Below are 25,014 nucleotides of genomic sequence, written 5' to 3' on the forward strand. Positions count from 1 at the left end.
ATTAGATCTTGAATGTGGATTCAGAATAATTGGGTGGTTCAACCCTTTATTGGCATTTGGTTATGTCTTCTGAGATTTTTGTTCAGAAATGGAAATTACTGTTTGGATAGGCATCTTTAGGTATCTAGATCTTGTGTTCTCTTCCCTCTTCATAAAAGGCTAGCCTGGCTCTACTTACCGAAAGGTACATAAACCCCCAAATCTGTACCTCTCTGCTTTCTATAGGATAGTTTCTACCTTCAGTTAACTTCTTATGTTGATGGTTTCTTCTTCTTTTTTATTTTTTTTAATGTTTATTTATTTTTGAGAGAGAGACAGACAGAGCGCAAGCAGGGGAGAGGCAGAGAGAGAGAGGGAGATACAGAATCCGAAACAGGCTCCAGGCTCTGAGCTGTCAGCACAGAGCCCGATGCGGGGCTCGAACACAAACCTCGAAATCATGATCTAAGCCGAAGTCAGACATTCACCTGAGCTGAGCCACCCAGGTGCCTCTGTTGATATTTTCTTAAAGCACTGTTCTCTTGGAAGAGACCAAGAAGAATCCTAAGTATGAGGTATAACTCAGGAAGTCTGAGTTCAAATACAAGAAGGGTAACCCCCAGCCTGATGGGGGCCAAGGTTCAGACTCTATAGATATGGAAAGGGAGAGACCAGAATTCAAAGACAAACCACCCAAGATAATTCAGCTTTCTTTAGGATTATGCCTATGGTTGGCACTGCTCCTTAATACTTATCATGTATTACTTAATCATTATTTAATACAGTATCATACATTTAGTACTCATGGAACAAATATAAACCAACATTACATTTTCCATGTATATTCCACTCTCTTTCTGACATAAGAGACTTTCTGTACCCCCTATCATGACTTTTAGTGACTGATTCACAAATCACTTAAAAATGAAACAGCTTTTTTTCTAATGAATATATTAAGAGAATTAAGTTTTCATTTCATTTTAAGTAGTAGTTTTGTTTTTTTAAACCTGGAAGAAAGCAGTATTTTCTTTTTCTTGTTTTTCTTTTCTTTTTTTTTTAATTTAAGATTTTATTTTTAAGTAATGTCTACACCCAGCGTAGGGCACAAACCCACAACCTGGAGACTGAGAGTCGCATGCTGTACTGATTGAGCCAGCCAGGCACTCCAGAAAGCAGTTTTTTTAAATACACAGTTTAGGGGTACCTGAGTGGCTCAGTCAGTTCAGCGTTCCATTCTTGATTTTGACTCAGGTCATGATCTCATGGTTCATTAAACTGAGCCTGCATCAGGCTCTGTGCTGACAGGGCCAGCTTGCTTCGGATTCTGTCTCTCCCTCTCTGTCTCTGCCCCTCCCTGCTCATGCTCTCTCTCTCTCTCTCAAAATAAATAAACAGTTTAAAAAAGATAAGATAAAAGGTTTGTTTTCAGTATGAATGCAGTGTGTATGCTTTCTACATACTGGGGCAGGCAGAGGGGGAGAGGGATTTGGCTAGATAGGAGGAAGGCTAGAATGCATCATAGATTTGTGAAGAGAAGGGATCTGGATACCATAGGAATCAATTGGGGTATGGATCAGAAAGAAGATAGACATATAGTTCAAATGTAGAATCCTAAAAGCCTAAAAAGATCATGGAGAAAAGATCATGGAATCCTAAAAGATCATGGAGTTTCACCACTCACTTGGTAATAAAGTACACGTACTCCTCTACCTTGAAATCCTCTCTAAATAACCCTGCCAAGAAGTTGTCCAGCTAGTCCTTGAACATCCAGTTTGGGGGATTAACTACTCTTCAGAAAATGTGTTTCCGTATAATGCATCACTCTATCAGTTTCTTTTTTTTTTTTTTTTTAATTTTTTTTTCAATGTTTTTTATTTATTTTTGGGACAGAGAGAGACAGAGCATGAACGGGGGAGGGGCAGAGAGAGAGGGAGACACAGAATCGGAAACAGGCTCCGAGCCATCAGCCCAGAGCCTGACGCGGGGCTCGAACTCACGGACCGTGAGATCGTGACCTGGCTGAAGTCGGACGCTTAACCAACTGCGCCACCCAGGCGCCCCTCTATCAGTTTCTTAAAGTGAGGTGAAATCCCTTTCTCTCAACTTCTCTTAATGGAGCTAGTTCTACCTTGGCTACTGTCACCACTGCCTTTGTGCAAATTAGAAGTGGGATCCCTACTATAAGGAAAAGGTCCTCTCGAGTTGTCCCTTTTATATGAACTAGAAAAAGTTCACCCCTTTCCCAGCTGGACTCAACCCCCACCAAGGCACATGGTTTATCAAGTGAAATGTGAGCCCTTCCCTTCCTCCCCTCTCCTCTCCTCAACTGGACACCTGTATGTAGTAAGCAGTCCGATACAGTCTGTATGTGGCAGTTCTGCCTAGGGTCATACAGAGAAAAAACAAATCCTCAGCCACAAGACCATTATATGAAAACTGCTCTTCCATCCTTCTAAATCTTCTGAAGGCCAGACATCAACAATTCCTCTTACTGTTCTTATGTAATACCATTTTAGATCCAAACATCTTCTTTGAACAAACTGGTTTGACTACCTTCTGTTTAATGTCTGGTACCCAAAGTTGACTACAGAGATACCCAGTTGTGGGAGAACCAGTATAATCTGCAGTTGGACTATCAAATACATTGTGCCATAATCTGTACTTTATTAATAAAACCTAAACTACGATTACCTATTTTGGTTGCCAGAGTATACTCTTCTATTGTTGAAGCTGTAGTCTTCTAAAACCTCTGTATCGTTCTCTTCCTCTCTTTATATGCGTGTGTGTGTGTGTGTGTGTGTGTGCTTGAGAGGGGGGGAGAGGGAGATTATTATTTTTTCAATGTATGAAATTTATTGTCAAATTGGTTTCCATACAACACCCAGTGCTCATCCCAAAAGGTGCCCTCCTCAATACCCATCACCCACCCTCCCCTCCCTCCCACCCCCCATCAACCCTCAGCTTGTTCTAAGTTTTTAAGGGTCTCTTATACTTTGGCTCTTGAGGGAGGGAGATTATTAAGCTCTGTTTTCTTATCCTATACTTGTTGTGGGATTTTAAAGTTATCCCTATTAAATTTTAAGTTTTGTCCCACAACTAACCTATTGAGATCTTTTTATATCAAAATTTAATATCATCCACAGATTTGTAATCATGCTTTTTATGTATTTAACGAGGCTACTAGCAAAATGTTGAACAAAACCATGTAACTATGTCATGAGCTACAGTACATTAGTGGTTCTCAGAACCTGTTCCCCAGGTGAGGACCTGAGAACTTGTTAGAAATGTGAATTCTTGGGTTCCACCTGCTGAATTGGGAACTCTGGGCACCAGACCCAGCAGTTTCTCCTTAAATAGGACTCTTAGGTGATTTTGATGCACAGTAAAATTTGAGTACCACATTATATGGACCTGCCCTTCATATTGACTTGTTTCCATTATTCAGAATTTTATGAGTATCTTAAGAGGTTTTTTTCAGCCAGTTACTAATTCCCTAATTGAACCTAACTCATGGTTTTGCTCAAAGTAATGAGCAAGTTTGTCAGATACCTTGCATATGGGGATAATAACGACCTTTGGATTTTTCTTCTCAATCAATCTACCCTTTAAAAGAAGAAAATGATACTACTACGATTCTTCATAAATCCATATAGACTCATAGTAATTACTTTCTCTTCAAGATGCTCAGAAATTGTTACTTAAAAGACAGTGACTCGTTCTTGAGATTAACATAAAATCTTACTACTCTGTGTTATACTAGCAAGAGATCCAGAGTCCAAGGAATTCAGGTAGTAGGGATCAGGAATTAGAGACCATGAACCACCAGAGATCCTGGGCAACTTGAGGCTTACATCAAAGAATTTAAGCAATAGGAGGTGAGCATGAAATACAAGCATCAAAATGGTCTTTATTCTGAATTAGAGTTTCCTTTAATTGGGTTTGATCAGAAAACAGAGTGTTTATTTTTCCATCATCATTACTTTGTGAAAACATTATATTTCCTAGGCCTCAGAGTGTTAGTCTGCTGGTAGAAACCACTGGACATCTCACTGAAGCTGGGGAAGTAGGAAGATGGAAATAATTTAATTTCTGTCATCATTCAACCATGTGCTTTTAGTTTTTGTTTGTTTTGTTTTATTTTTCTGGTGGTGAAAGACTTCTCAGTGATTTTTGTGCTCACTTACTGTTTTAAACAATTTTTTCTAGTATTCCTTATGACACACATATTTGTGAATTAAACTGGCTTGCACTAAAATTTCAATCTGTATCTGACTTTTTTCCCATGTAAAGTCAACTGATTTATAAGAAGATTCATTTATTTAAATGTTTAGTGAGAACCTATTACCCGTTATGTACTAGGAAATCCAGGATGAATGAAGCTTCAAAGATCTCAGTCTGGTTGGTTGGGAGGAGACAGACATGTAAATAACTACAATAGGACATAACAGTTTTTTTTTTTTTAACGTTTATTTATTTTTGAGACAGAGAGAGACAGAGCATGAACAGGGGTGGGGCAGAGAGAGAGGGAGACACAGAATCTGAAACAGGCTCCAGGCTCTGAGCTGTCAGCACAGAGCCCGACGCGGGGCTCGAACTCATGGACCGTGAGATCATGACCTGAGCTGAAGTCAGATGCTTAACCGACTGAGCCACCCAGGCGCCCCAACAGTTATTTTTTAATAACAATTCTTCACATAAATATATATTGTAGTAGAGAGGGAGCAATTCTTCACTCCATGGGGTTGAGAAGATTGACCGTGATAGAAGTGAAATTTGAACTGGGTCTTAAAGGATGAGTAAGATTTCATCAAAAGCAGGGAAGGGCATTCTGAGCAGAGGGAATGGCATAGACAAAAACACTGTGGTGAGAGAACACTTAGGGACTCTTCAAACAGTCTTGTGTGACTAGACTACAAGATGCATGATGAAAGCGTTAGAAGATATGGCTGAAAAAAGTTAGACTCCTGAATGCTTGGACTTTATTTAATAAGCAGTGGAGAGTTATGGAAGCTTTTTAATCAGGACTATGATATGATAAAATCTATCATAGAAAGTTAACTCTATGTCATGTGGAAATTTGAACTGAAATGAGATAATGCAAGTAGGAAAACCTGGTAAAAGACTATAGAACTTTTTTGCATGACGGAGAAAAAGAGCTTGACTTTGGGCAGTGGGGATGAAGAGAAAAGGGTAGACTCCAGACCTTTAGGAGGAGGAAATACATAAAATTGTTGAGTGGGTAAAGGTATAATTTGATATGATTAAGATGGTTAGAATCACACAGTGGAAGAGACCTAGAGAATGCATGTCATGATTTGGATACTGAGGACAGGTGTGAAAAGGGAGAGAAAGAGGAGAGAAAGAGAGAAGGAGAGGAGGAGAGGCAGAGACAGAAGAGGAGAGATTTAACATCCAGGATAGATCGTTAGATTCAACATAGAATTTTTAGTTGTAGGCACCTTGCAGAATGCTATGTTCACAGCATTATTTGTTGATAAATAAACAAATTAACAAATCAAGAAGTCTCTATAGTTTACATTTGTCTCTTAAAGTTCTGCCTTTGTTGTCAAAAAGTTAAGGCCAACTGATAGGCTATACTTTAACTCAAGACCATTTAAGTTGTTGATACAGACGTAACTAATCATTTATAAAAGTTCTTAACATATTTTGTGAGTATGTTTAACCCTTTAACTCTTATCTGTTCTGAGCTAAAGAGTTAAAGTTTCTTTTTTTTTTTAATTTTTTTTAACATTTATTTATTTTTGAGACAGAGAGAGACAGAGCATGAATGGGGGAGGGGCAGAGAGAGAAGGAGACACAGAATCGGAAGCAGGCTCCAGGCTCCGAGCCACCAGCCCAGAGCCTGACGCGGGGCTCGAACTCACAGAACGCGAGATCGTGACCTGGCTGAAGTCGGACGCTTAACCGACTGCGCCACCCAGGCGCCCCGAGTTAAAGTTTCTTTAATATATTCTTATGGATGGGGCATCTGGGTAGCTCAGTTGGTTGTGTCTGACACTTGATTTCTGCTCAGGTCATTGATCCCACAGTTGGTGAGTTCAAGCCCCACATAGGGCTCTGCACTGACCATGTGGAGCCTGCTTGGGATTCTCTGTTCCCCCTCTCTCTCTACCCTTCTTTCTCTCTCTCTCTCTCTCTCTCTCTCTCTCTCTCTCTCTCTCTCTCTCCCTCTCTCCCTCTCTCCCTCTCTCCCTCTCTCCCTCTCCCTCTCCCTCTCCCTCTCCCCTCTCCCTCCCTCTTTTTCTCTCCCTCCCTCCCTCCCTCCCTTTCAAAAATAAACATTAAAAAAAAGAAAATCTCTATGAAAACAATATATATTCTTATGGGGTTATTTTTACTACCCTTTTGGATTGTTTTCTTTTTTAACCCATACTAGGCAAAACTTGATAAAATGCCTGTTGGGTACCTGGGTGACTCCGTCGCTTAAGTGTCTGACTTCGGCTCAGGTCATGATCTCACGGTTCGTGGGTTCGAGCCGTGTCCAGCTCTGTGCTGACAGCTCAGAGCCTGGAGCCTGCTTCAGATTCTGTGTCTCCCTTTCTCTCTGCCCTTCCCCTGCTCGTGCTCCGTCTCTCTCTCTCACAAATAAATAAACATTGAAAAAAAATTTTTTTTAAAGCGTGGGTTCAGGAATGCAGAATTATATGAACTTATGTAGAACTTTTTTTTTCTAAGATTTTACTTTTTAACTAATCTCTACACCCAACATGGGGTTTGAACCTATAACCCAAGATCAAGAGACAACATGCTCCACTAGTGAACCAGCCAGGTGCCCCCTTACATAGAATTTTTTTTTTAATTCTTTCAAATCAGCCTTAAGATGGTCTGAATATATGTCAGAAAGTTGAGACCATGGTTCCAGTCCTGGCTCTTTTTGGGCAAGTGACTTTGAACAAACCAACAATCAAGAAGCCTCAATTTTTCCTATAAAATATAAGATTTGAAATTGATAATTTCCAAGATATATCCTAGTTTAAGATTGAGATGCAGAAAAATTTAAGGCAAAGCAATGTGGAGCTTTGGAGTAATACACTAATTAATTCCTTATCTACTGTGTGTTTGGTATTTAGGCAACATAATGATAAACAAAATAGAAAAGATTGTTACTGTCTTGAGATTTAACCCCAGGGGAGGCAATCATAAAATAATTGCACCTGGTAAATATGATTGTAAATTGTTAAATTTTTTGAAAGTATTTGGTACTGTGAGAAAGTATAAGAAGTAGACCTAATTTAGAGAAAAATTTATATAGATTAAGAATATGAGGTAGGGTCTATGCATGAATGAAGTGGATACTTTTGATTAACTTGACTATAACCCACAATGCTACTATAACTACCTGGCTGGAGAAGTCAGGAAGGCGTCCATTTGGAATTGCAAATGTAGCTGCCTCTGAAAGCTGCATAGAACCTTTGATCCTATAATAGACTTTGTATAACTTCAAGAGAAATTGCTTCTTGGTTGGAAGAGGATTTTCCACGCTTGGTATGAAGCAGATGTTCTAAATCTTATGTGTGCTTTTGTTTTGTACTTATTAAACACCTGTTATATATTGGGCCCCGACATAGGTTCCTTACAAATGCAAATGCATAGAGGAAAAGATAAAAATATCCTCTTAAGTTTTTATAAAGGTATCTCTGAAATCTTTTACATCACTAACAAAATACAGAGTATTTCCAGAGCATCAGGCAATTAGAAAGAGTTGAAGTACCCCAAAATAGATCTAGAATGTCCTTTTTCATACATTCTATATAAATATCCAAATGAGGTTATCCATTCCTAAGAGTTTAACATCTTAAATCCATAGGTATTAGAAAAGCTCCAGATTGAAGAGTACTAGCCTCTGTTTCAATGGTGAGTTATTGAGGAACAGATGAATCTCTAGATGTAAAGGCCTTGGTCTTTTTCAATTTGGATAAAGGCTTAGGCCACTTAAAAAAAAAAGATGAAGGCTCTTTATGGATTGTGTTTGTCTTTGTGCACGCACACACGGCTTTGACCTCAAGGCCTCTTAATGCTAGTCTTGAAAAGAGATCTATACCCCAAATGAAAGGATTCAGGGAAAATCGTGTGGATATATCCATAGAACAGTATTTTCGTATCTCTCTCTTTTTTTTAAGTTTATTTATTTGTTTTGAGAGACAGAGTGAGAGTGTGCAGAGGAGGGGCATAGAGAGAGGGAAAGAGAGAATCCCAAGCAGCTGTCAGTGTAGAGCCCAGTGCAGGGTTCTAACTCATGAACCCCTGAGATCATTACTTGAGCAAAAATCAAGAGTCGGACGCTTAACTGACTGAGTCACGCAGACGCCCCAGTGCCTCTTTTTAGTTTAGTTTTGTTGTTGTTGTTGCTGTTGTTTTTGTTTGTTTGTTTGTTTTTGTCTGTTTTTGTTTTTGTTTGAGAGAGAACATGAACAAAGGAGGAGCAGAGAGCAGGGAACAGAGGATCCAAAGTAGGCTCTGCTCTGACAGCAGCAAGCCTGATGTGGGGCTTGTACTCACAAACTGTGAGATCACGACCTGAGCCAAAGTTGCTCAACAGACTGAGCACCCAGACGCCAGCCCAGTGTCTCTTTCTGGATGCTATTTTGCCTCTGTGAATTGCTCCTGGTTTTAATAGACATAAGGTATCAGATAAGACTACTTTGCCCATATTTAATTCCAGGAGCGATGATTAGATACTACTTTATATAAAAGTGAGGTGATGAATGTAGAGGGGCATTTGGTCCTAGAGGCTTATATCCCATTGCTGCCAACCACATGTAACAATATAAGTCTAAGACTCAAGAATTCTAATAAGACCCTCGACTCCCAGGCATGAGTTCTTCATGATCAGAAAAACCACTAGATGGTGCTCTTAGTCATTCCTTCTAATGACACAACTGGTGCACTTCAAATACTTTCTTTGCCTAGCCAAAATTTGAGTTCTACCTAGCTACTTTAAATCTTCAGCTCTAGCAAGAAACAGAATTATAAGGAATCTCTTCAATATGCAGACTATTTTCAGTCATTTTATTTAGTTACAAAATTATTCCATTTTATATGCCCCTGCTTTGCCATCCACAGGCAGTCTTCAGACTAGCCTCACCTCCTCACCCTCTCTTTCAATCATTTGTCAATTCTTTTGGTCTTTTTGCTCTTATGACTCTTTATTTCCCTTTCCCCCCCCCCAACCCCCTGACAATTCTACATGTCCTGTGTAGATGTTGTCCAAATAATGCACATTCCCTACCCCACAGTAAAAATAGCTGTCTGCCTAGGACAAGATTGTTTAAGGACTTATTTCCTCTGTATTTAATTTCAGGGAAGGTTTTATACTTTCATGCCAGGATATATACTTACAGTCTGACATCCTAGCAGTCTTTGTACTCCCATACCAAACCCTGCACGTCTTTATTTAGATCCTGAAGGCAAATTGCTTTGTTATATATACAAATAACTTGTGTTTTTATCTACAAATATTCTTTAGTATCTTAAAACTTAAGAGATGGATAATTTGGAAGACATTTTTTGGTCATTATAATCACAGTTTACATAGTATGTATTATTTTTTGCTTTTAGTTTTCTTCTAAATTAATTCAGACTTGTCCTCTTCCTGGTTAGGTTGATATAGCAGAGGTTTACTCTGTTATTTTAAATGACCTTCCCAGTAAGATCAGACATCTCCCTTTCTAGTCTTTCTTTTAGGGTATTTTAAAACTTTGGATCATTTATTATTATGAAGTTCCATATTCTAGCATAAAATAAGAGGAAATGAGTATATCATGAAGTTATTTTGCTTTCAAAAAATAAATGGTCAAATTGGACATTTAAGAGAAAAAAAAACCCAGGGGTGCCTGTGTGGCTTAGTAGTTAGGTGTCTGACTCTTGATTTCAGCTCAGGTTATGATCTCCCAGCTTATGGGATTGAGCTCTGTGTAGGGCTCTGTGCTGATAAGGCAGAGCCTGGTTAGGATTCTCTCTCCCTCTTTCTTTGCCCCTCCCATCTCTGTGCTGTTCCACATGTGTGTGCGCTCTCTCTCTCTCAAAATAGATAAATGTTTAAAAAAAGAGGGGAAAACCCCCCAAAGTTTTATACTAGCTTTATTTAAGGAAAAAAAAAAAGATTAGGGCTCCTGGGTGGCCTAGTCAGTTAAGTGTCCAACTTTGGCTCAGGTCATTATCTCATGGTTCATGAATTAGAGCCTCTCGTCGGGCTCTCTGCTGTCAGCACAGAGTCCATTTAGGATCCTCTGTCTTCCTCTCTACCCCTTCCCCCCTCTCAAAAATAAATAGTAAACATTAAAAAAAATACTTTAGGGGCGCCTCGCTGGCTCAGTCAGTGGAGCATGAGAGTCTTGGTCTTGGGGATGTAAGTTCAAGCCCCACCCACGTTGGGTGAAGGTATTACTTAAAAACAAAATCTTTTGGGGCACCTTGGTGGCTCAGTCAGTTAAGCCTCAGACTCTTGATCTCAGCCCAGGTCATAGTCTCACGGTTGTGGAAGTGAGCCCCATGTCAGGATTCATGCTGACTGTGGAGCCTGCTTGAGATTCTCTCACTCTTTCTGCTGCCTTTTTCTGACCCCCCTAAAAAAACAAAAACAAAAAACAAAACTTTAGAAAGCCCAGAAACTTTTTTTTTTCCTGGAAACTATTTTTAAATTTTATTGGAAGACCAGGATCAATGCGTGTTTGTTGGTTGATTTTTAATTCATTTTAAAAGAGAGAAAGATAGCACAAGCAGAGGAGGGGCAGAGACAAAGGGAGAGAAAGAGAATCCCAAGCAGGCTCCCTGCTGTCAGCACAGAGCCTGATGCAAGGCTTGAACTCATGAACCATGAGCTCGTGACCTGAACTAAAATTGAGTCTGATGCTTAACCGGACTGAACCATCCAGGCACCCCCAATTCGTGTTTTTTAAAAATACCCCTAATGGCATGGCTAAGTGACACAGACACAGATATCATAATAGGAAAGTAAGATTATTAAGTAGAAATACTGAAAAGATGACTGGAGGGAAAACCTAGAAACCCCCAAATATGACAAATCATATACAAAATGAGGATCTGGATGAGCCAAGAAGGAATCTGAAGATAATACTTAAAGGGATTCCAAAAATTAATATTCAGTGCTTTAAAACTTCAGAGGTTGAAATCTATCTCTAAAATTATTGGGACCATTGGGGCACCTGGGTGGCTCAGTCGGTTAAGTGTCCAACTTCAGGTCATAAATTCGCATTTGTGAGTTCAAGCCCCATGTCATGTTCTGTGCTGACAGCTCAGAGCCTGGAGCCTGCTTCGGATTCTGTGTTTCCCTCCCTCTCTGCTCTTCCCTTGCTCACATTCTGTCTCTCTCTCTCTCAAAAATAAACATTTTTTAAAATTAAAAAAAATAAAATTATTAGGACCAATAGGCAATATTAATAGAAATGACTTTTTTTTTTTTTTTTTTTTTTGCTGCAAAAAGGTGATTTTATTAAAGCACAGGGACAGGACCCATGGGCAGGAAGAGCTGCACTGCAAGTGTCGGGGGATGACCGTTTTATGGAGTCGGCAGAGAAATGAATTATTTTTATTTTCATTCATTCATTCAACACATTTACTGGATATTTCCGATACACCAGACATGGATTATATAAAAGTAAAAGAAATGATCTCTGCGTCTCACAAGTTTCTTGTTCAGTGGAAGAACTCAACAATTTAGTTTTAATTAGTAAAAACAATACCCCTAATGTTTTTGAGCCATCCTCAATTATTTTGAAATAAATGTAGTATATAAACACAGAATGTTTTAGCTCTACAGTCCATTAGCCATATGTGGCTATTAAATTAACTAAAAATTCAGTTAAGTGCAGATACATAACATTTCCATTATTGAATAACATTCTATTGGACAGCGCCATTCATGAGCTAAACAACAAGCTACATAATATATCAATTACCAAGACTGGATAGCATCCCTTTAGAATGTATTTGTTCATTTGTTCAGTTTTCCTTCATTCATTTAAGAAACTTCTATTGACTACTCATTACATGTCAGGCATCGTGCTAGGTGATAGGGATGTGGAAATGAAAATATATTCTCTACCCTAGGGAGTTCCTGGTCAGGTGGGAAGACCCAGACAGATAAACAATTATAAGATAGCAAAATAGGTGATGTAGAGAGGCTAACCCAGCCTGTGGGGTAATGAAGATGATTGAATGGAAGGATAAGTAAGAGTTATCTGATGGAAAAGAAGAGGAGAAAGGCAAACAATTAAAAGATAGCAAAATGGGTGGTGTGGTTAGCCTGTGCACAGGAAGTTGCAGTGAGAACAAGGAGAGACTCACCCAGCTTGTAGGATAATGGAAGTTTTTCACTGAAGGTGATGATTGAATAGAAGGATAAGTAAGAGTTATCTGATGGAAAAGAAGGGGAGAAAGGCTGCTCCAGGCAGAAGGATAACAGAAACTATGGAAAGGGACTGTGGCATATGCAAGGAAGTGCAGGTAGTTTGGTATAGAAAGAGTTTAAGGTGCTCCTAGGGAAGTGGTAAGAGATGAGGCTAAAGAGATAGGCACAGGCCAGATTATAAAGGACCTTTTTTGTCTTGCTTTATTGTGAAGGTGATGGGGAACCATTGAAAAAATGTTAAACTATAAGTGGCACCAATCACATTTATATCTTACATAAATCACACAGGGAGTAGTGGATGGAAGAGTGGCACAGAAGAAGCAGAGAGATCAGAAAGGAGTGTGTGTTAACATCCAAGCAAGAAGATAGCTTGGACTAAGGTAGAGTCAGATTCAGACTCAAGATGTTTCAGAAGGTAGAGACAACAGGACTGAGTGAATTTGAGTTTTAAAGAAGAAAAAAATATGAAGCCATTGAACAAACTGAATAGCATATAATTACAAATGGTCCTCGGTACCAGATGTCTATCAGATTGCTAAATTGTCTTCTATCCCTAGAAAACATTTGAGAAGAAGCCTGAGAGCTATAAATTAGTAAGTGGCACTTCCATATTAGTTAGGTTCTTGTGAGAGAGAGGATAAAAGATAGAGGCTATTTAATCAGATTCTGGATCAATGGATTGAATGCTAGGAGATCTGAATTAGCTATGTGATCCTGGGAATGTCACGACATGTTTAATTTTTTAATCTATGAAATGAAGTACTGAGTGGCTTTTAAAAGCCTTCAGAAGACTAGTGAAAGTATTTCAAAGGGAGTTTCTCTTCTAGCTGCAAGATTTTATGATCCATCATCTGCATGTCCTATTTACTAAAATAAGTTATTGTGATGATCAAAATAGGTGGTGTGTGAGAAAGTGCTTTGTAAACTGTGAGGTGCTATTTAAATGTATGGTACTATTATAATTTTGACACTAAGCTCTTTGGTTTGATGCCAAGTAATGGGGCTTAAACTACAGTGCCTTAAATAGGAACTTCTGAAAGAGAAGAAAATGACAGATTATTTTCAGTCCAGAAAAATTCTGGTAGATTAAGATATTAATCTTAATCTGGGAGAGAAATCTGGGAGAATTAGATAATAATTGAAATTGAGCTTATTTTTATGCCTGATATATAAAGTAAGTCTCCTTGTGTTAAAGGAAGTATTTATTTTCTGTGTATGGGTATGTATACGTGGAAATGGTAGAAGCTGAGCTAACATTTACAGCCTTGGTGGGAAACCATTAGGGATTCATAGTGAACTGTTACTTGGAAACAGTAGCCTGAGATTGTGGTCAAAACAGCCAACAATATACTGGGTGGTCTTAAGAAAACTACTTTATACTTTTTAAATTAAAAAGTACTTTCGGTGGGGCGCCTGGGTGGCGCAGTCGGTTAAGCGTCCGACTTCAGCCAGGTCACGATCTCGCGCTCTGTGAGTTCGAGCCCCGCGTCAGGCTCTGGGCTGATGGCTCAGAGCCTGGAGCCTGTTTCCGATTCTGTGTCTCCCTCTCTCTCTGCCCCTCCCCCGTTCATGCTCTGTCTCTCTCTGTCCCAAAAATAAATAAACGTTGAAAAAAAAAATTAAAAAAAAAAAAGTACTTTTGGGGCACCTGGGTGGCTCAGTCAATTAAGTGTCTGACTCTTGATTTTGGCTCAGGTCATGGTCTCACAGTTCTTCAGATCAAGCCCCACGCTGTCCGTGCAGAGCCTGCTTAGAATTCTCTCTTCTCTCTCTCTCTCTGCCTCTCTCCTGACTCACACACACACTTTCTCTCAAAATAAGTAAACATTAAAAAATACTTTTACTTTTAATAGGCTATTATAATTTTGCTTATTATTTTTCAATTAAGACCTGATGGTACTAGAGAAAGACAACTCAATTACTGGGGACATGGTTGGGGGTGATGGGGTTGCTACAGTATGAAAGTATGCTACTCTTCGCTGTATGAAAAGGCAATGATGTGAATGAATTACACTAAATATTGAGAAGTGTGGCTGGATTTGCTCAGTAAATCATAGTTTTCTGGAAATAGGGGGCCTGAGAAAAGTGAGTCACCTATCTAATGGCCATAACTACATATGTAGTTAAGTACATAGAGAGAACCAAGAAGTAAAGGGAAAAAATGATACACCTCTGAGTAGCAAAAAGGTTGCTCTTACTAGAAAAGTACATATACTCAAAGGCATATATAAAACCTATTTACCTTACTTGTGGGAGAGGCCCCTGCTCAGGCTGTATTTGCTCTTTAATACATTTTTTTTTCAACGTTTATTTATTTTTTGGGGGGACAGAGAGAGACAGAGCATGAACAGGGGAGGGGCAGAGAGAGAGGGAGACACAGAATCTGAAACAGGCTCCAGGCTCTGAGCCATCAGCCCAGAGCCTGACACGGGGCTCGAACTCACGGAGCGCGAGATCGTGACCTGGCTGAAGTCGGACGCTTAACCGACTGCACCACCCAGGCGCCCCTGTATTTGCTCTTTAGACACAATTCTAGTAGTTGATTAGCTGACTGGCCAGTTTAAGACTATAAAAGGTAGCATATTAATAAGATGAGTGAGAGAGCAGGGAGTAAGAATTGATGTTAAAACTGCAAGAGAGAAGGCAGAAAAATTATAAAGGCTAGATACAAGTACTCAAACAGCACAGCATTCTGAGCTATTTAAGTAGATAGATAGATAGATAGATAGATAGATAGATAGATAGATAGATAAAGGACCTTAATACTGTGGCAGCCCTGGGAATGTATTGTACTGTACAGAATAAAAAATGTTCTTAACAGTAATCCAGAGAATTAAGAAACGTTTGAATAATATTTAGAATACTCAAAAAAAAGTTTAAAACCAAAGGAAGTATTATGTTACAGTTTAAAATTCCATCAAAAAATACTTAAGATTAAAAAGTTTTAATGCTTATGGGAACCCTCTTGCACTGTTGGTGGGAATGCAAATTGGTGCAGCCACTCTGGAAAGCAGTGTGGAGGTTCCTCAGAAAATTAAAAATAGACCTACCCTATGACCCAGCAATAGCACTGCTAGGAATTTACCCAAGGGATACAGGAGTACTGATGCATAGGGGCACTTGTACCTCAATGTTTATAGCAGCACTCTCAACAATAGCCAAATTATGGAAAGAGCCAGCCTAAATGTCCATCAACTGATGAATGGATAAGAAATTGTGGTTTATATACACAATGGAGTACTACGTGGCAATGAGAAAGAACGAAATATGGCCCTTTGTAGCAACGTGGATGGAACTGGAGAGTGTGATGCTAAGTGAAATAAGCCATACAGAGAAAGACAGATACCATATGTTTTCACTCTTATGTGGATCCTGAGAAAGTTAACAGAAACCCATGGAGGAGGGGAAGGAAAAAAAAAAATGAGGTTAGAGTGGGAGAGAGCCAAAGCATAAGAGACTGTTAAAAACTGAGAACAAACTGAGGGTTGATGGGGGGTGGGAGGGAGGGGAGGGTGGGTGATGGGTATTGAGGAGGGCACCTGTTGGGATGAGCACTGGGTGTTCTATGGAAGCCAATTTGACAATAAATTTCATATATTGGAAAAAAAATAAAAAATAAAAAGTTTTAATGCTTAAAGCAAAATTAACACTATCTTTAAACAAGAGCAGCAACAAAAACTTATTTTGACATTTTCATTCCCTAAAAGTGCCAGATAAATTAAGCTATGCTAAGCTTTCATGTATTTAAATTCAAATACATGATTCTGAGCCTTTCTAAACTATATTTCACATATAATGCACTGAACTTAGAATTATTTTTGTTATTCCAAGAACTATATATATAGGTTGAAAATTTAAATGGCTTCTAAAATACTGACTTACATAAATTCATAAATGAAAAATCTGTAATGTTTTTTAGGAAAACTCGGATATTAATGAGGAGAGAGAATGCTTGCTGGCATTCTTTTATCAGAGAAGCTTTCATGTAAAGTGAGAAGGTCTTTTTTGTGAGATAAAAGTCTTTTGTCTTCAAAATAACTAATACTGGAATTGTCTTTTCAATGTAACTAAACAAGCTATGTTACTAGTATTAAAAAATTTCAAGTAAAAAATTGTTGAAAAAAATTTTTGAAGTATTTTTCAGTTTTAGAGTATTTTTTAGTTTTTAAAGAGATGAGATTCCTTCTATGGAAAAAAATTATTAGACATGAACAGACATTCCTGCATCATCGTCATTTTGCTACTTAGAACACTTTACCTATTGTCTGCATATAAAGCTGACTTTTTATGTGTCTGCCCATTATTGCTTTTAGCTAGAGGTAGGATTTTTATAAGCATGTTCTGTAACAAAGGAGAATTTTTGAAATATGTTGACAGCCATGGAATTGGTATAGTTTCAAAATGCTTCTATAATCATTCACCTAAGGCTAAATAGAGTCAGAAAAATTTTCTTGATTGAAGTATATTACTACTCTTGAACTTTTTCTGGGATAACCATTCTAAATTTATTGTAATTAAGGATTACAGTGATTAAATGGTAGATTAGAAGTTTAAAATTATTAAAATATTTGTGGTAATGGGTGTGGAGAGCATTCTTAGTAGTGGAAATTGAAGGCCATAAATAGTCTTCATTTGAAATGATTATGTGTAAATATTATAATACATTTGTAATGAGTAGAAATTAATTTAGTGGCTAAATCCTTGTATATTTCACAATCTTGTTTTTATTCTTTTTTTTTAAATAGTGTTTGCCAGCTCTGAGCCCGTGCCAGGATTCCAGGGGGATACCCTGCAGCTAGCATTCATTGACCTCAGACAAGTAAGATGTAATAATGTAGTTCTCACTTATTGCCATCAACTGTTGCCTTGTTTTTTTTCTAATGCTACAGGAATGCTTGCTCTTTTGCCTTGAAACAACCTTTCTTTGAAAAATTGCTTCTTTGATGACTATGAGTTTGGCCCTTCTCTCTGAACTTCTATTTCTATTTGGTGTCTCAACCTCATGGAACATTCTCATTGGTGAATATCTAACTTGGTCATTACCTTCTAAGCACATGACTAAATAACTTTATACTTTGGTGTAATGACACTTGAAATTTGAGTTCTTTGTTTTTTTTTTTTAATGTTTATATATTTATTTTGAGAGAGGGAAAGTGCATGTGTGTGAAGCAGGGAAGATGTAGAGGGAGGGGGGGAAAGAGAATCCCAAGCAGGCTCCACACTCAGCATGATCTTGATCACAGCCTGAGCTGCTGTCAAGAGTCAGATGCTCAACTGACTGAGCCACCCAGGCACCCCTGAAGTTTGAGTTATTTCTTAATGATTTCATGGTCCTATATGAAAATTGGTGATATAATTAGTGTCAGGACCCAAGTCAAATGTAAATTATTACAATGTAGAAAGGAGCCCCTTGCTTAATATTTTGCCAGTGATAAAGAATGCTTTTTTTTTAAATGTTTATTTATTTTGAGAAAGAGAGAGCACGCACACGTGTGCATGCACAAACAGAGAGAGAGGGAAAGAGAGAATCCCAAGCAGGCTCCAAGCTGTCAGTGCAGAACCAGACGTGGGGCTCGATCTCCTGAGCCCATGAGATCATGACCTGAGCCGACATCAAGAATCAGATGCTTAACTGACTGAACCACCCAGGTGCCCCAAGAATGTTTTTTTCAGTAAATTATCTGTATGCCTCCAGAAAAAAGGATAAAACTACTTTTAAAAAGGTAATTATACATTAACATAATTCTTTTCTGGTCATGTAACTCTTGAGTAAGAAATATAATAATTTTTCAAAGTTTATTTAGAGAGAGAGAGCAGGGGTGGGGCAGAGAGGGAGGGAGAAAGAATCCCAAGCAGGCTGTGCACCATCAGCATGGAGCCCAATGTGGGGCTCAAACTCCCAAACTGTGAGATCGTGACCTGAACCGAAATCAAGAGTCAGATGCTTAAACCACCGAGCCACCCAGGTGCCCCAATATAATATCTCCTAATCATTTTTAGTCTCTTCTAATCATTTTACTACTCTTTGACATTTCTACACTTGTCATTTTATTTAGTTCCTATTACCATTTATCCATCTCTCCCATATTTTTTCTTATTTCTTTCTTCCTCTTTCCCCCCTCCTCCTTTTTTTTTTTTCTTAAGCTTAAGGAGTTTAATAGAGCTGAGAGGCACAGGAGTATGGAGGGGGGGTGGATCCAAGGTAGAGGGCTCAGGGATACAAAATTGACAACAGGAGTGACTGCTGCCCTTGACAAGAAGAACCAAATGGAGATGGAATTAAAACAAAGCCACTGTGGAGGTACCTAGCTGGCTTAGCTGGTAGAGCATGTGGTTATTGATCCAGGGGTTGTGAGTTCAAGCTTCACACTGGGTGTAGCGATTACTTAAAAATAAAATCTTAAAAAACAACAACACCACTGTGATTATTAGTTTATTAATGGTCCCAGCCCCTTTGGGGATGGATATGACTGAAGATGGGGCCCCACCATTGATATAAATAGACTCTACCAACAGTGATGTTTAGAGCAGGACCGATCTGAGCAGTTAAGGAATTGTGATTTCAGTAAATGTTTAAGAATAGAGGTGTTTTTGCTTTAATTCCAAACCAGTGTTCTATAAACATGTATTACTATGTACTGATTATTTGGAGAGAGGTGATGTGGTTGAAATAGACACAAAAATAATATAAGAGAGAGTTTAGTTCTTGTGGAGCTTAAAACTCTTTTAGAGAAACAAAACACCCACAAACTGCTTAGGAATACTTACAGGACAGTGAGTCATGTGGATATAAATGGTGTATCTTCAAGATAGGTTTTGAAGGAAACTGAAAAAATTATTCCTGTCTCCCAATTTTATCTGTAAAGCACTGAACATATATGTTAATATTTATTTCTGTCTGCAGTCAATGCTCATGTGTTATGCCACACCAGGAACAATGTTATGGATGACCTAGATCTGTAAATGATTAGCCTTACTAAGTTGGAGAAGATAGTAGAAAATGAAGAAGGTAGACTCTGAACTTTTATTCTAGTTTACTAGAAGGTATTCTTTCTGTTGAAGGTAGGTCTATTTCTTTTAGGAATTCTCTCTGTCGCAGTCTTACTGCCCTGAATAAGATGATCTAATACAAAAAATGGAATCCTTTAGCTAGCTGGAAATAGGCTTGGTTGTATGTTCATTTCTCAGTTAGGTTACAGCCATGTACTGGGGTTAAGTTTCCCTGTTACAAGGACATGAATATGTTCTCCAAGCTAACGAGTATGTAATTTGAGGATATCTCCCATTATATACGAATAATCTGTTCCCAGAAAATTTGAAATTTATTATGTGATACTTTCTCAGTTTTGTATGAATTTGTATGGTGTTAACTAGTTGGTAATCTCATTGAAGAGTTGTCAATAGGACCACATAGGTTTTGAAGCTGTGGGTAAAAATTCTGTTCTTTGATTTGTTCAGATAGGTGGTTGGCTCAGTGCAGATTAAAACTCTGATCCCAGGTACTTTCTTCCTTCAAAGACACCAAAGAAGGCCTTTTTACAACCCTATGTAAAGCATTCCCTCATGGAATTATTATTAAGGCATACTTAGAAATATTAATAAAAATCTCAAGTCTTTTGGGTTGAATTTACTTTTCATGTAGGTGCACTTACAGACATTAAGTCCTGGTTGACTCTTCCTCATTAGTCTAACTTTTTAAGAAACTTTTAAGTGAATAAAAAAAATATATCGGAAATATTTAGAATTCTGAAATCTATTATGACACATGTAAAGCTGTTAAAGATTTATATAGAAATAACTATTTAATATAAAACACAGTTTTGGTGTGCCTGGGTGGCTCCGTCAGTTAAGCGTCCGACTCTTGATTTCAGCTCAGGTCATGATCTCACGGTTCGTGAGTTCTGCACTCTGCGCTGACAGTGCAGAGCCTGCTTGGGATTCCCTCTCTCCCTTTCTCTCTGCCCCTCCACTTGTTCTCTCTCTCTCTCTCTCTCTCTCTCTCTCTCTCTCTCTCTCTCTCTCTCTTTCTCTCTCTCTCTCTCAATAAATAAATATTTTTTAAAAAACCTGAAAAACCACAGTTTTAAAGTATGATATTTAGAGGCACCTGGGTGGCTCTGTCAGTTAAGCATCTGACTCTTGATTTCAGCTCAGGTCATGATCCCCTGGCTTGTGGGATCGAGCCTCACTTCTGACTCTGCGCTGGCAGCGTGGAGCCTGCTTGGGGTTCTCTCCCTCTCTGCCCCTTTCCCCCCCCCCCAAAATAAATAAATAAACTTTAAAAAAGTATGATACTTAGTATGCAGTGGAAGTTACTAGTGGATAAATTTTAATGAGCTCATTTTTAATGTATTATCCTAGTTTTTAAAAGGAGGCTAAAATAATTTTCCGTGATTATTAATGTTAAAAATTAATCATGCTTTATTTTTGTACTTTTGTATCCTGAAACAAGATGCTATTAATTTTTGTCTTTAGCTGCCGGACCACTGAGACATACTTGAATTTTACGGTATTAGAAGCTTGGATTTAATAACTTGACAAAGATAGTTATTTTTCATATACATTTGTTTTTCAAATTAATCTGTAAACAGTTAAGTGGTGAAATGCCAAGTATAGGAATTGACTAAAAATAAAATTAGTCTTTGATGTTTCATATGAGGTGATAGAAGTTTTTGTATCCGATGTCAGTGTTATTTAAATAAAGATGTCTTAAAGTTTCAATAATGTTTTAATGTTCCTGACTTCATAAAGACATTTCATGGAATATTATTTTAATACCTTTTATATGAAGTACTATATTACCAAACATAAAGAGGGTGCTAACACTTTTATTTACATTTCAGTTGGGTTTCTGCACCTTTCCTTCTTTTTTTCTAGTCTGTGATCCATTTCTGTCTTAATAGGGTGGCTGACAGTTCTTTTCAAGTATACTTAGAAAGGCAAAAGAGCCCTTTTCATAGTACTTATAAGGGGTCATGCTTCTGTTTTTTAGTTTGAATTTGATACTGCTTCATGAATTGCTGGGTATGAAAGATTAGGAAGTAGGTCCAGTGGTCAAATTTTACCTGCCCACCCGGACTTTGCCCTGAGGTCAAACTCCTGATATTTGCTGTTCTGAATAGAGGAGTTGATGACAAGTATGAGCTGATACAAGAGGAAAGTTAGAACCATATCAAAGCTGAAGGCAGGAGAATTGGGACTCAATGAGAGACTGTAGCTAAAAGATGGATCATCAGAATTGCCCTCTTTTAAAGAAAAGGAAATAGCTGACCTGTGAGTGAAAAGACTTTATCATCCTGCCAATCACATGCTTGCTAATGGAAGCCAGTTATCTCAACAACATCTTAAGGTCTTCTACCCCATAGACGATGCAGAGGACTAGTGGTACTGGGACTGCATTATATGAAGGTACTGTCTCAGTCAATTTTAGATGTGCTGTTTTAATATAATATGTATGTGTAAACTTTTTTTGTAAGTAAATCCTATCATCCTCCTACCCCCAGTTCTGAAATTAATTCACTGAACGAAGAACTTTGGAAACTTACATGTGTCTATTTTCTATAAAGACCGTCTATTTTGTTAAATAATCTTTCAAATGGATTTCAAATGAATTGTAAAATTTTTTGACAATGTATGAAAGCCTTAAAGAATTCCAGCTTTTTTTTATTATAATACTCTCTATATGGTATACAGAATTCAGTAATCATTTTTTATAACTAATTTTTTTAAGTAATCCAACATATGGCTTGAACTCACAACCCCAAGATCAAGAGTTGTGTACTTCTCCAACTGAGCCAGCCGGGTACCCCTATAACTCATTCTTAATACACAGAAATAGGGGCGCCTGGGTGGCGCAGTCGGTTAAGCGTCCGACTTCAGCCAGGTCACGATCTCGCGGTCCGTGAGTTCGAGCCCCGCGTCGGGCTCTGGGCTGATGGCTCAGAGCCTGGAGCCTGTTTCTGATTCTGTGTGTCCCTCTCTCTCTGCCCCTCCCCCGTTCATGCTCTGTCTCTCTCTGTCCCAAAAATAAATAAACGTTGAAAAAAAAATTAAAAAAAAATACACAGAAATATTTCACTAAATATCATTAGAAAAGGAAGTGTCCCATGTAAGTGAATTTTTCAGGTAACTAAAGATTAGTTTTTAATCACCAAAACTTTTAAAATGTAGCCGATTTTGTGGGAAACTTCAAAATCTAAATCTCATCTTTATAGCTTCTTACTGAACATAACTCTCACAGTAGACTGAGCATCCATGGCTTACTAATCCTAATACTAAAGCCTCTTTACCTGATCCTGTTTCACTTTGTGATAAATTAGACTGTAAGATATCATTGCTGCATTCAACAAATGTCTTGATAAACTTTTAGACAATATTAAGAAGTTTAGGTAGGTTGGATGATAATGCAATTAGGTGGATTTGAAGCTAATAAAACGATCTCTTGGGGCACCTGTCTGGCTCAGTCAGTAGAGCATGTGACTTGTGATCTCAGGGTTATGAGTTCAAGCCCCACATTGGGGATAGGGCCTACTTAAAAAAATAATAATAAATAAATAAAAATAAAACGGTCTTTTGCCTAAAGAAGTTGGCTTTGGATCATTACTACCCTTGAGCAGTATTTATTTCTCAAAGTGTCTCTCCAGGGAACACTGATTTCTCAAGATGAGAAAAAATTCCTTTAAAGGCATTTCCAGGTCAGCTAAGTTTTGGAAACATTTTATACTCTAATTCCCTCTCAAACACTTACCATGTGCGTTAGAATTGTAAGGACTGAGAAATTCTGTGGTAACCCAGCATTTCCCAAACTCATCACAGAACGTCTCCCTTACTCAGTTTTGGTTGTATTACATGAAACATACTTTGGGAAATGCTTCTTTAAGCACCCTCTAGATGTCTATCTTTGATGGTTTGGAATCAATATATTTTTAAAATAATAACCCAGATAATAAATACATAGAAGAAATACGAATTATATGTATAGATGACACAAAGCTCCGAGTTACCTAAGATGATAGAAGACCGAATCAAAGTGTTCTTAGTAGGCTTGAGTGATAAGTGAAAGCGAACAAAGTTAAATTTAGCAAGGAAAATATTAAATACTGTTTTTTACTTTTTTTTTTTAGAGTAATCTCTACACCCAGCATGGGGCTCAAATTCATGATTCTGGGATCAAGAGTCGCTTGCTCTTTTGGGGCGCCTGGGTGGCTCAGTCGGTTAAGTGTCCAACTCTTGATTTGGACTCAGGTCATGATTTCATGGCTGGTGAGTTCAAGCCCTGTGTTGGGCTCTGCACTGATAGCGCAGAGCCTGCTTGGGATTCTCTCTCTTTCTTTCTGTCTGCCCCTCTCCCACTCGTGCTCGCTTGCTCTCTCTCTCTCAAAATAAATAAATATTAAAAAAAAACCAGTTACATGCTCTATTGACTGAGCCAACCAGGTGCCCCCTGTATTTAATATTTTTAAATTAAATTTTTAAAAATACAAGATGTAGAAAATCTGACTTATAATATGAAAAAGGTCTGGTAGTTTTAGTTAATCTCAAATGAACCAACAGCGTGCTAGGAATTCTTAGACTGCATTAGTTAAGTGTCATATTTGGGTTAGACTACCGTGCTTTGGGGCTGTTAAGACGGTGCCTTGAGTTTTGCATAGTGATTTAGACACACATTGCAGAGATATAGAGAAAATTCCAGCTCTAGTGAGGGACCAGATACCTTGTCATAGGAAGAGCCTTTTAAAAATCTGGGAATATGTAGTCTAAAGCCTTAAAGGAAAAATCAAATATGTATTTCCTGTTAGCCTGGGTATGAGTCAGGAATTACCATTGTTTTCTTCCTGTTACAGTTCTGTGCCATAAGTGACCTTATAATATTCCTTTCCCCATCTAGGATTATATCTGGTCTTCAAGTATTTGATTTTAGGCAAACTAGGGGAAAAAGGAGTAATCATTCCTCTGAAGAATCTGAATTACACAAAATATATTTGCATCTCATAACACTTTTCAAATAGATGCTTTATTGAAGTATAACATACATTCAGGCAATTCTTGAGTGTACTGTTGCTGATTTTCACAAATTGAAATAATCTCAGTAACGTCCAGATCAAGAAAGAAAACTTGAGCAGTAAGTGCCTCAAGAGACCCTTCCCCTTACTGTTCTTCTTTCAGCCATTACCGTTCTCCCTCTCAAAGAGTAACCCCCTCATGACCTCTGACACCACAGATCAATTCAGCCTGATTTTGAACTTTGTACACATGAAATCATGTAGTATTAATTTTTTAGAAGGTTCTGCCTTCTTTTGCTCAATATGTTCGTGAAATTTATCCATGTTGTTACATGTAGTTGTGGTTCCTTCATTCCCTTTGCTGTGCAGTCTGTCATCATACAAAACATACCATAATTTATACATTCTACTATTGATAGATTGCAGTTTTATTGTTACAAATTGTACTAACATGAACATTTGTTTGCATGTTTTTGGGTAAACATACAGGCAAATTTCTATTAAGGTGTTTACCTGGGAGCGGAATTGCTATGTCAGGGGATATGCATATGATCAGTTACAATAGATACTGTGAAGCAGTTTTCCTAAACAAGAGTACTAATTTATACTTCAGCCAGCAGTGTAGAAGAATTCTTACTGCTC

The 25,014-nt window shown here is 38.1% G+C and overlaps 1 protein-coding gene across 10 annotated transcripts in view; it reads left to right on the top strand.

The window, feature by feature from the left end:
* The window catches only part of EXOC6 (exocyst complex component 6), a 228,911-nt gene that overhangs the window by 173,596 nt on the left and 30,301 nt on the right, over nucleotides 1-25,014 (top strand). For 9 of the 10 annotated variants that reach the window (XM_019813545.3, XM_045040414.1, XM_045040415.1 and 6 more), the window contains one exon: nucleotides 17,116-17,189. In XM_019813545.3, coding sequence (XP_019669104.2) covers nucleotides 17,116-17,189 — 74 coding nt within the window. Of the gene's footprint in view, nucleotides 1-17,115; nucleotides 17,190-20,845; nucleotides 21,092-25,014 lie in introns of those variants that run through there. The other variant, XM_045040413.1, reaches the window with a different exon arrangement.

This window comes from Felis catus, chromosome D2, assembly GCF_018350175.1.
Source record: "Felis catus isolate Fca126 chromosome D2, F.catus_Fca126_mat1.0, whole genome shotgun sequence".
Classification (NCBI taxonomy): Eukaryota; Metazoa; Chordata; class Mammalia; order Carnivora; family Felidae; genus Felis; species Felis catus.